The sequence below is a fragment of the Schistocerca nitens genome, chromosome 5, assembly GCF_023898315.1.
Source record: "Schistocerca nitens isolate TAMUIC-IGC-003100 chromosome 5, iqSchNite1.1, whole genome shotgun sequence".
Lineage (NCBI taxonomy): Eukaryota > Metazoa > Arthropoda > Insecta > Orthoptera > Acrididae > Schistocerca > Schistocerca nitens.
In genome coordinates this window covers 132,845,612-132,858,513 of record NC_064618.1, presented here as the reverse complement: position 1 = coordinate 132,858,513, position 12,902 = coordinate 132,845,612, and the positions used below count along the sequence as shown (strand labels likewise).

Sequence of the window (12,902 nt, the reverse complement as noted above, 5' to 3'; positions counted from 1 at the left end):
TAATTTGATTAGGAAATGAGCCCCTAAAAGTAATACATGAGTTTTGCTATTTGGGGAGCAAAGTAACTGATGATGGTCGAAGTAGAGAGGATATAAAATGTAGACTGGCAATGGCAAGGAAAGTGTTTCTGAAGAAGAGAAATTTGTTAACATCGAGTATAGATTAAGTGTCAGGAAATCATTTCTGAAAGTATTTGAATGGAGTGTAGCCATGTATAGAAGTGAAACATGGAAGCAAGAGATGAATACACTAAACAGATTCAGAAGGATGTGGGTTGCAGTAGGTACTGGGAGATGATGAAGCTTGCACAACATAGAGTAACATGGAGAGCTACATCAAACCAATCTCTGGACTGAAGACCACAACAACAACAGGGCATACTAATGGCTATTGATCTCAGTGATTGCCAGTTATCATGTGCTAATGTTCTACAGCAAACTGTAAATATCAGACTAAAATTGAGTCATTTTGTTTTGAATGCAAGCCAAAAACTGCATTAAAATTATGCCTTTTCTTTTCAAATGTGTGCTCTTATGCAAATCAAATGGATGAAAACATGTTTTGTAGTGCTCTCACTGCAATAACTAGAAACCAGTAATGAGTGCTGAATTCATGGTCAGCCATGCCACGATCAACTTAGAGAAGGGATACATCTGTCCATTTCAGACTGTGCATGCTCTCATGTGACACTGTCCCTGTCAACACTGAGGGTGCTTATTTGCTTCTTGCTCAGCACTTGGCCAGTAGTTTAATTTTAAAGTGTGAAATGTACTGTGTGGGCATTAAGCATGAGGGCATGAGGGAGTTTTGAGGAGCAATTAATATAATGATACCATACCTGAGTGATCAAGCATACTGACTGACAATTCATCAGCTAGGGTTAGATTCCTTCTGGTACCACTATTTCAGTTTATTTATGATTACTACCCTGGTAAGTTGAAAGGCTATAGGCTGTCACATGGCAGCACACTGGTAAATTTTGCTTGAGCTGTACTGGTTGTTCTCAATCATCACATGGGAAAAATTATAGTGGTACACTATGTATGTTCTGTCATACAGTACATCATGTGGTACTGATGTAGATGCAAAAACTACTCAACCTACATGTCATAAATCTACAAAATACATGTGAAATAAAAAAACGTGTAACATTATAACAAAACCAGTCAATGAAGTTTTCAAATCAATGCAAAATACATCTGGGTTATAAAGAATTTATTACCTAATACCTCTCACATAGGTAGTTTGCTTATTATATATAAATATGTACAAAATAATTTCTGAAGTTTGTATGGAAAATAGCCACAGCAACAACTAAAAAATTATGCTGAGACTATATACCAGTATGTTGGCTTGTCTTTCTTGTTATAAAAGCAGATGCAAGCAATGAATCATCTGTTCAGTTTCATTTTAATGAGTCTAGAACTAGTGTTTTACGGCACTTTCTGTTCAGTAATTTAATACACGAGTTCATTCATACAAATGAGATAACTTAAAAGACATCACAAGGACATTAATTAATATCAGCTCTCAATGCATTACTATGAACTGTACAATTGCACAGATTAATTGCAAACTAGAAAATATAAAGTAGTAACAAGGATCTTAATTTCAAAACATTTGAGAAGGTGCTTGCATGTTCAGCAACCGTATACAAAGAAAGGAAAGTTGGCAGTTGCATTGCTCTGGTCTGCAAGTCACCTCCTTTCTGCCAAAAATTCTTGCAGTTATAAAACAATCATTACTGCAACTCATTCTACTTCATATCTACTTCATACAAAAAAATGGCAAATAATCTTCAGGCACTAAGTAATTCCTCATATAACTGCATTAGTTACTACAAAATTAATATTGGTTTTTAACTTCCAAGTTGCAAAGTCACATTTCCACTTTCTATAACCACCACACCTAATGCAGCTGTGGCTTTCATTAAGTCCCTCCTGCCTGTTTAGTCACTTTCAAAGGTATTTGCTGAATTCATTTTCATCTGTATTGTCATCAGGTTCCGTAAAATGAAGCAATTCGAGAACATCAGTGTGATTCATAGCTGTAGCCAAATCTGTTGGTGTGTGCCCAAGAAGATCTTTTGCATCCTTATGTACATTATTTACTAGCAAGAAGGATACACAATCAACATGACCATGAAGTGCAGCCTGAAAAATAAAACAATTCATTACTCACATTACATTTACAGAATTAAAAAGTTCATTATGAACTCATTAACAAATGCAGGAGGTGCTGTACATTACGCAGATGCAGATGCTTGGCAAATTCAAAATATATCATGATGAACACTGACACGGGTTAAAATACACAATGGTAGAAACAAAAACATTCCAGTACACATAAGTCTTCAAACAAGCCATTTGCAAAATAATTGTGAATTTGGGATTACAAGCTGCCACAGACTTTGATATGAAATATTGACCCAGTTAGTACAAATGTATTTGAAATGTAAATTTTTCAAGGTAATTTTTGTTGATTTTGTTTCACAGCTTGATAAATCTTAGAAATTACATATTTAACTCTTAAAACTGCTATATAATTTATTTTTAATTAAAAATAAACTATAAAGCAGCTTCATGTGTTACAATATGTCATTCCTAAGTTAACTTTTCCATTAAGTTATCATCTGATTGATCTCAAATGTCACCCAGGGCCTATTGTTGGAGAATGTCATTTATGCTTGATTTGACATGGGCACATTTTACTGCTAATGCAAGACATCTAACATAACAATATAGTCCATGAGGGATAGGTTGATCAGGGCCTGCACCTTGGCCTCCAAGATCACCTGACACTAATCCTCTGTCTTTCTCTATCTGGGGTCATATCAGAAGATACACACAAGGAACTGAAGCAGTGAATAGTATATCTTGTTAAGATTTGCAACATGATCCAATGTAAAAGCAACATGTGGAAGACCTCCTTTAATAGGTATGAGAGAACAGTAAGTTAAAACACGTAATGTGCTGATACAGTACTGAATTTCTTGTTACGGTACACCATAAGTGGAGCTCCCTTTGATGGGGATTTAATCAAAAAGTTGATATTTCAAATAATTTGTACCAACTAGGGAAATATTCCAAAGTATAGTCAGTGGTGCATTTTAACCACACATTCTTAATTATCTTGCAAATGGCTTGTTTATGGGCCAATGTCTTCTGGAAAAGTTTTTCATCTGTTGTATACTTTCACATGTGTCACTTTTTGCTCTTAATTATGATATTCCCAGCAAATCTTAAGTACATTAATCAGTTATGCCAATATTTAAAACTGAATGACATTTTCTGAATATTATGAGATAGATATTTTGTTCCTTGTGTCACCGTGAAAAACAACACAGAACTGTATCTTCTCACATAAATCATCTCAAACTTTCTTGCACAGGAATACATAGCCAATTTTCACAAAAGGGTAAAAATTCTCTGAAGTCATATCCTGTAGTATGGTCCATCCTAACCACTTTTCTCCTTACATCAGCCAGACACACTTATCTTTGGGTAATCAACTTCTACAAAATCCATGTCACACCTTAAGCTTCTCTTTGTAACATTTCCTTGCTATATTTTCCTGTGTCTGCCACTGCCCACTTAATATTTTTTATTTCAGTCTTTGATCACAATATCAATTCTTTAGACGATGACTGGTTTCAGTCTGTAATGACCATGCTCAGATCAAAAATATACAAATACATACACCTAGTGAGCAGTGTGTCTTTCAACATAATACAGCAATACGTATCACAATATACTATCTCACAACCAGGGAAATGCACAGATAAAATACAATAAAACTTAACTTTTTACACCATGTCCTAAAGTCATAAGGCCATTATGGCATCGTCAAAACATATTAATATAATCAGCACAGCATCGTCACATAGATCTAAAATAAGGTGTAGAATAGGCTACATCATCCACACAGTCATTATTGCAACTGGCTACTGAAGTACAGTAGCTAACAGAAATCTGTTTGCCTACATCCTCCCTAGATGTCACTACTGTGGGCTTAGATGTAGTCATCATTTATGCAAAAAAACATAATCTGATAAAAACACATTGGGAAAATTACATGTAGTGAACTTTTAAAATTGATAACTATCGTAGAAACCAATTGTGATACATTAAAAGATGAATACAGCTAACCCATATAAAATTATTAAAAGGAAATATATGAAGAGAATGGGACCGATCCTTTTTTATGGTGAATTTATGGTCAACAATTAATACACATAATACTTGCCTATAGCAACCTATAAATTGCCTATGAAAGCTAAAATGTCTATATGACAGCTGAAAAAAGGACAGATCAATGATCAGCACCCTCTGTTGGGTTGGCCACCAAGCTGTTATAGGCTGTTATGTAGGTGTGCACTGATCTTAAGAACTTAACCACTAGAGGGCTTTTACATACAACATATGTCTCCCACAGAAAACGTGCAAACAACATATTAACAGTCAATAAATAAATTATATAGTCTGGCTATACATTCCATGAATAGGTAGGACATAATCAGTTACAGAATTAGAGCGACCGATGTATGGAAGTAAGGCAAACACCTACTGTTCTCGACATAAATCATCAAGTATGGCTAGGTAAAAATACGAGAGGCATTATTTGGTTATCGTAGTATGTTATCAAACAAAGCAAAGTAGGCGTTGGGCACAAAATTGCTTTGTCCATTGAGTACCCTAGTGGGCTCATGCTTATTTCCTTTTAATAATTTTATATGGGTTAACTGTATTTGTCTTTTAATGTATCACAATTGGTTTCTATGATAGTCATCAATTTTAAAAGTCTGCTACATGTAATTAACCTAATCAGTTTTTATCAATTATGTTTTTTTGCGTAAATGATGACTACATCTAAGCCCACTGTGGCGACATCTAGGGAGGATGTAGGCAAACAGATTTCTGGTAGCTACAGTACTTCAGTAGCCAGTTGCAATAATGACTATGTGGACAATGTGACCTATTCTACACCTTATTTTAGATCTCTGTGACGATGCTGTGCTTATTATATTTATATGTTTTGACGATGCCATTATGGCCTTATCACTTTAGGACATGGTGTAAAAAAAGGTACATTTTACTGTATTTTATCTGCGCATTTCCCTGGTTGTATGATAGTATATTGTGAAATGTATTGCTGTATTATGTTGAAAGACACACTGCTCACTAGGTGTATGTGTTTGTATATTGTAGATCTGAGGATAGTCATTATGGACTGAAACCGGTCATCATCTAAAGAATTGATATTGTGACCAAAGACTGGAATAAAAAATATTTGACAGTATTGGATCACTGTTTGTATACGCGACCATGTCGTAGTTAGTGACTACCCACTTACTTCCTTGCCCTCAATTTTCTGTGCCACTACCTTCTATTTATTTGTGTATTCTTTCTCTCTTTATTGCTGCTTCTAATGTATTATCTTCCCTCTACTATTTCTTTGTCCATCAATTGGTATTTTATTCTCTTTCCCTCATTCTAGACTTCTATTTTCCTGCTCCTTTCATTTCCAGCTTGAGAGTTATACTCTCTACAATTAATTTCTTTTTAGCTTTCCATTTCTTGGTCATCACTAATCTTTCACTGTTGATTTTACTCAAACTATTCTACTATGTCTTCCTTGGCTTATAATTCCTTGACAGCTTCCCTATTTAATTCCACAATTAGTTTATATTTTCCAGATGAAGAGGAAGGAACATGTTGTGATAGAAGACAATGAGTCTGTGACTATCTGTCTATGTCTCTTGTCACTTTACAAACAGAATTTTTTTTCTTTCTGTATTTGACTGCAATTCAGTTTTGATGATAAATTCATTTTCAGATACTGTAGCTTAACTGTTTGGCGGAGGGAGGGATATATATATAATCATTATTCTAGGGAAGAGCTAAAAATATGCCACTTTAAAATTCTTCAGTATTCAATACAGTGGGTGTCCAGTTGAATATCAGTGTGGAAGATATAAAACAAGTGGGTGATGATCACTATCACTGGGGTCATCACATAAGTGTTGTGAGGTTGATAGTTGAAATGAATATGTGCTGTAATAAAGTGAGTAGAGAAACTGTTATTGAATATGCAAAGGTCAACTCTGTTCTTATAACAGACGGGACAATTATGTCAAATAGGTGAATACATTTAAGGGAATCTGATTTCCTGAAGAGCTATGCAAACCACTGAGTAAAGCAAGAGAAAATGTTTCAGCTTAGAAAGGTGACAACAATGACCATTTCAACTCCACTGGATTACCTTTGTGTGTATGTGTGTAATGGCAGTGCCAAAATAACTGAATGGTTAATTATGATTCAGTTTGGGTTAATGCCACCTGCTGTTTGCCACCAACTGCCTTATTTCAATACTTGAAGAAGGGGAAGTGAGGGGAGCTGAAGCTGCCAGGTTTGCCATCACCTTTGGTTCTTTCTTCTTTTGCTCCTTCCTCCTCCTCACCACCACCACCACCACCACCATTAATTATAATAATAATATGTTATTTGTATTCAGTAGTAGTAGTATCCGGATACACGCCTGATACAGATGAAGAGAAGGCTGTTCTTATGGCCCAGTGTCCATACCTCTTGCAGCTGCTGATTGCCATAAGGGCATGGTGTTGTGAAGGTTCGGGTAGAAGGGCCAGGATCACATATAGATCTTGTTTATAGGGGTGGAGGGGAGCCAAGGCCCCTTCACAAACATAGAGATAATGGGAGAGGGGTAGGAGTAGTTGCCTTCCTCACAGAAAATGAGAAGATGAAATGGCCACTAGAACCCAGTGATGAGGAGGAAGAGCAGATATTTACCCTCACTGATCTTACATTCCCTTCTTGTGACATAGCAGGTTGGTGATGAGAGGGAATGATCCTCACAGTAACTGGTGCAGTAAGGCAGTTGTACCCAGGTGGCAGCCACATGTCATGGTCATCCACAGTATCCACAGATAGTTTCATTTGTACAACTCGATGGCATGTGGCCAAATTTCATATACTTGAAGCATCTCGAGGCAAATGGTGCATAAGATTTTACATTACACCAGTAAAGCATAACATTAAATACATCCAGAAGTAAGTGAACCTCAGAACCCAAGATAAATGCAACAGTGTCTTCTTACCTGTAGGCCCTCGTTGAACCCAGCAAATAAAATAGACACCACTACATTCTAAATTAGTACAAAATTCAACATGCATCTGAAGTAGAAGGTCTCTGTGGAAAACTGATGATATTTTGGTTCTTGTGCGGGGTAATTGTGACAGGGATGTCAACAAGTTTGTCTGAGATTAATAATTCCTGGACAGGAGTGGAGGATGCTGATTCACTACATATGCATCCATTCTACATTTTGTTTATCGAGGTAACTCCACCTAATTGTCTTCGATTTTCTCCATATAAAATAATGTCTTTAAAGAAGTCCTGGTACAAACTAGCAAACTGAGGCACATATTTCTCTCCCTGTATGACATGTCAATTTTCATCTCAATTCACATCTAATGAGGGAAACATACTGGTATTATATCATCCTGCATTAAAGTGAGTCGACTGCTCTGATGAGGTTGCTGGAGCCACAGGGCCACCAGCGTGGTTCCACTTAGTAGTCTTCATTACAACTGTTCCACCGTGGTGTCACTCCAGCTGGAGGCTCTCATCATGGGAGCCACCCCACTTAAGAAATGGTCTACTGGCACAGAAGTTGTTGCTCTGAGTTCCATTATCCCAAATAAGACAGACACATCCTCCTCAGCCTTGATGGGGAGGAAAAAAGCATAGATACTAGCAGTGCATCCCCTCTAAAATCAGGAGGATACTACTGCATGGGCTCTTGATGAACTTCCACATGGACTGGCTAGCATATTGTGTATTAGGTGATCTTCATCGCATGAACTGTACTACTAAAAAAAATTTGAAAATAAAGTGGAATTCAAACTTGGTATCTGATAACATTTGTGAATAAGCCAAAATGAGTGCAGGCTTTGACAAATAAGTAAAACTGACTAACCAAAAGCAGGCACTGAAGCTATAGTCTAGTCGACATTGAATAGGGCACTTGTAAAGATTAAGTCAGAGTGAAAAAAGTAGTCAAATAATAGGATAATGACACAGAAATTGAAAGAACTGGGGCGATGGCTTGGGCCCCACACACACTCGGAAAAGAGTTGTGAGGCCCCTGGGGTTGACGTAACAGAGTAGTGAAATACAAAGTAAATGGCCTTCTTATAGGTTACATGACTTTGGAAGCAGAATAAAATTAGTCTATTATGCCTTCCTGAACATCTCTTAGTCACAGGAACAAAAATAATTATTGTAGATCATTACGATGCACACAATTTTTGCACGTAACAGCATGTGGAAATGTCCATTAGCATTTGTAAATCTCCATAATTTTCATAAGTTACTGGAAAATGTCAAAACAATAATAAGTTATTGCCAAACAAGAGAACATCAGCTGTTTTCATTGTACATGGTGTGTAAGTAGTCTTCATACAATGGGCCTGTCTTTAATGCAATACATTATAAATGTATGTGATCTTAAAGAGTAATGAATAGCGTAACTTTCAACTGTAGGAAAATCTTATTTACTTTATTTGATTTGAAATAACAGTGATTGTTTAAGTATTACAAGGACATGTCTCAGAATAGCATGTGCTTTGCTCATTTATTCATTCCTCACACTTGGATGCTCTTGTCTGAACACTATTTACTCACATCTTGAGAACCCATTATAAGAAGAATAATTATCTGATACTTGTATTTTATCCTCTGTTACTTACGTACTTACCAAATGTAAGGCAGTACGGTCACTTAAATCTGGCTGTTCAAGATCTGCTCCTGCTAAATGATACGACTTAAGCCGGTTTATATTGCCTCTTGCTGCTGCACTGTGAAATTTAAGATATGATTGTGAGTTTTCACTCTTTTGGAGGTTTGTTCTATTTTATACTCAAATTTGCTTAGTCACCTGCAGAGGTGTTCTCCAATAGTTCTTGGGTTGCCATGTAAATGAGCACCAGCTTGTCTCAGTAATTTTATTATTTCATGCTGATCGTTGTTTACAGCATCTATCAGAGGTGTTCTGTCATACCTGCAAGGTGATGGATGTACAGTTAGGGTCTAAAATTCCATAGAAACTACCTCATATAGAAAAGTATAAAATTAAGTTATAACTATATCAAGCAATTACATGTTGTTAATAGCTCACTGTAAAGTAGTGAGTTGATAAATTTATCTCCTAACTGACAACTGCGCCAAATAGAAAGTAACATACAGCAAAAGCCCCATACAATATTTTATATGGGGTGGGGATGGGGCTAGACCTAGGGGTATGGAGTATTTTTAATGTTTTGGAAGATTAATGGCAACTTGTAAGAAGTCATAAAAAAATTCATTCTGACCCTGTTAAAAACCAGCATAATACTGACTTTTAAATCATTTTATTGAAGAAAAACAAGTAACTTCACTATACTCTCTTTGTTTTCCTGAAAGCAAGGATGCGGGGGGTGCAGTTATTGGTGCCCTTGACACACAGGAATTTATACGACACATAATGTCTTTTATAATCAATGGCTATTTTCTCACCAGACATAAGATGTGGCCAAAAAACATAAATTTGCTGTCTAATGGGAATTCCAGGTACAAAGGAGTGTTGGATGTCAGATAGTTAGGTAGTTTGTTTCATGTTTTATGGATCATTTCCATAATAAATCGTATTGTGTGGAACAAATCATATTACATTTACATCACAAATTATTTTCTAAATATGACTACATGCTTAACAAGTTTTTTTGATCATCATCATCATCATCATCATCATTAAACATATAGATGAGTTAGCAATTCCTAACCACCACCTTTTACACATTATAATAATAGAAATTCTTGTATGAAATAGGAGTTGTCAGGGAGAAACTTTTTCAGTTTGTATTAAAATTTTACTTTGCTGTCTGTCAGACATTTTATACCTATAGCTACATAAATACTCTGGAAACTACTGTATGTTGTACGGCGGAGGGTATCACTGGGTAAGTGATCAAAAATTTTAGTTTCAGGATTATGCACCCCTTTTGTGCTAAAGACAACGTTAATGTAGGGTATCAAATGTCATTTTATCTTCTGCTATTGTAATTATGTACATCATTGATCCTTTGGAACTGCAGTGTATTATTTACAATAATTTTCATGAGGGAATAAGTATACTGTGAAACAGGAGTCAGAATCCCCTGCTTCTTAAATAGATGTCTACAAGATGACGTGGGTGTGCACCAAATATTATTCTTACAGTGTGTTTTTGAGAAATGAAAACTTTTTTCCTTAATGATGAGTTACCCCACAGTATTATACCATATGACATTATTGAATGAAAATATCAATTTAATGATTTGCGATGACTCAAAGTGCAAATGTGGCTAAACTAAGTTGTTTTAGGAGTTCCAAAATGTCCATTTTGCAGTTTAAATTCTCATCAATATGGGCATCTAAGACTTTTGAAGTTTCCAATCTATTTATTATTTCTTCACCATGTGTTGCACTTATCACTGGCATTGTACTTCCAGATGTGCAGAACTGAGACTGCTCACAGAATCCAGTCAATGATACTTTTAAGGATATTGTTGGCCTTGTCTTATGTTGCTGTGTGTATACTTGGATTGTTCACAATATAAGTGTCATCTGCAAAAAGAACTAATTCTCTCTGTTATATATTAGGCAGGAGATCATTTACATATATGAGGAACATTAGTGGACCTAAGACTGAGCATTGAAAACCCCATACATGATTTCTCCTCTGTCTGGAGAATCTCCCCTGCTAACATTGGTCAAGTTCCTAACTACAACTACCTGCCTTCTTCTAGTTACACATGACACTATCCATTGGTTTGGTATACCATCCATCCCATAAAACTTCAGTTTATCTAGGAGAATATTGTGATTCACGCAGTCAAATGCCTCAGACAAGTCACAGAAAATACCAACCAGCACTATTTTGTTATTCGACACTTTTAGAATTTGGCTATTGAACATTGAAATGGCATTTCTCACCAGACAAAATCATCAGAAATGTAAACTGAGATTTGCTGAGGATATCATTGTGGCTCAGGTGATATATTATTGTAGAATACATTACATTCTCAAAATTTTGGGAAATGATGTCAGTAGTGAAACAAGTCAGTAGTTACAGACATCTCTTCTATCACCTTTCTTAAAGGGGGGAGGGGGGTTAACAATGGCATATTTCACCCATTTTCTCTGGAAAAATTCTTTGTGTTTGTGGTGCATTACATATTTCAGATAGTACAGGACTTGTTTCAATAATATCTCATAGCCTGTGACACAAATCACATTTTTTCAGGAGTGTTGATCCATAAAGTAACCCAACATCTGTGAAGTTTGGACAAACAGAAGTGATGTCTTGACAGACTGAATCTCTGAGCACTATGAGCAACATCTCAGTCAGTAAGAGTGTTCTCCACAAAAGGTGATGACATGGGTGCAGATCCAATACTGGCACACAAGTTCAGATACATGGAAGTCTGAGCAGAGAAGTGGTGTTTACCTTGAGAAGGAATCCTGTATGTCAGTTATTCTAAAAATGCAAAATTCCAAATTTTCTTCCAAACAGATTTATTATCTGAGTAAGCTGACGTGTGTACAGGCGTCGACTCCATGTGGCCCAAGCCCCCTCAAAAATTCTTTTGCATGGGCTGAGCCCCCCCAATAGTTATCCTTTGCTTTGTAAAATCACAAAATTATGTTAGAATTCTTTATTTTCCTTGTTTGATGACAGTTACCTTTTAAAATACATTCAGCAATGAGTTAAAACAAAGAATTATTACTGTAGTAAGCAGGTTAACTGAAAATGAGTGGTGGGAAACGTGATAGTGTTATGGTGCTGCAGACACACTTAGAATTTGTCCAAGTGTGTGAACCTTTGGGTATAGCCTGGAGCAGAAGCACCTGGAACCTTACATCTCGCGTTGCCTTGATGCTTCAAGACATTACAACGCCATGGCTATATAAAGCCCACCTGCTGTTGTAGTCATTCCGTGTGGATCTACATCTACATCTACATCCATACTCCACAAGCCACCTGGCAGTGTGTGGTGGAGGGTACTTTGAGTACCTCCATCGGTTCTCCCTTCTATTCCAGTCTCGTATTGTTCGTGGAAAGAAAGATTGTTGGTACGCCTCTGTGTGGGCTCTAATCTCTCTGATTTTATCCTCATGGTCTCTTCACAAGATATACATAGGAGGGAGCAATATACTGCTTGACTCCTCAGTGAAGGTATGTTCTCGAAACTTCAACAAAAGCCCGTACCGAGCTACTGAGCGTCTGTCATGCACAGTCTTCCACTGGAGTTTATCTATCATCTCCATAACACTTTCATGATTACTAAATGATCCTGTAACGAAGCGCGCTGCTCTCCGTTGGATCTTCTCTATCTCCTCTATCAACCCTATCTGGTACGGATCCCACACTGGTGAGCAATATTCAAGCAGTGGGAAAACAAGTGTACTGTAACATACTTCCTTTGTTTTAGGATTGCATTTCCTTAGGATTCTTCCAATGAATCTCAGTCTGGCATCTGCTTTACTGACAATCAACTTTATATGATCATTCCATTTTAAATCACTCCTAATGCGTACTCCCAGATAATTTATGGAATTAAGTGCTTCCAGTTGCTGACCTGCTATATTGTAGCTAAATGATAAAGGATCTTTCGTTCTTTCTATGTATTCGCAGCACATTACACTTGTCTACATTGAGATTCAATTGCCATTCCCTGCACCATGCGTCAATTCGTTGCAGATCCTCCTGCATTTCAGTACAGTTTTTCCATGGTTACAACCTCTCAATATACCACAGCATCATCTGCAAAAAGCCTCAGTGAACTTCGGATGTTATCCA

General features: G+C 36.7%; 1 protein-coding gene across 2 annotated transcripts in view; it reads right to left on the bottom strand.

Moving 5' to 3' along the window:
* Positions 1-1,227: 1,227 nt before the first annotated feature.
* Positions 1,228-12,902, bottom strand: part of LOC126259539 (L-asparaginase-like) — a 419,333-nt gene continuing 407,658 nt past the window's right edge. Inside the window, exons 10-12 of one of the 2 annotated variants that reach the window (XM_049956415.1) lie at positions 8,961-9,083; positions 8,781-8,880; positions 1,228-2,154 (exon numbers count right to left, since the gene is read on the bottom strand). In XM_049956415.1, coding sequence (XP_049812372.1) covers positions 1,960-2,154; positions 8,781-8,880; positions 8,961-9,083 — 418 coding nt within the window. In that variant the 3' untranslated portion in view covers positions 1,228-1,959. The remainder of the gene's footprint in view (positions 2,155-8,780; positions 8,881-8,960; positions 9,084-12,902) is intronic. The other variant, XM_049956414.1, reaches the window with a different exon arrangement.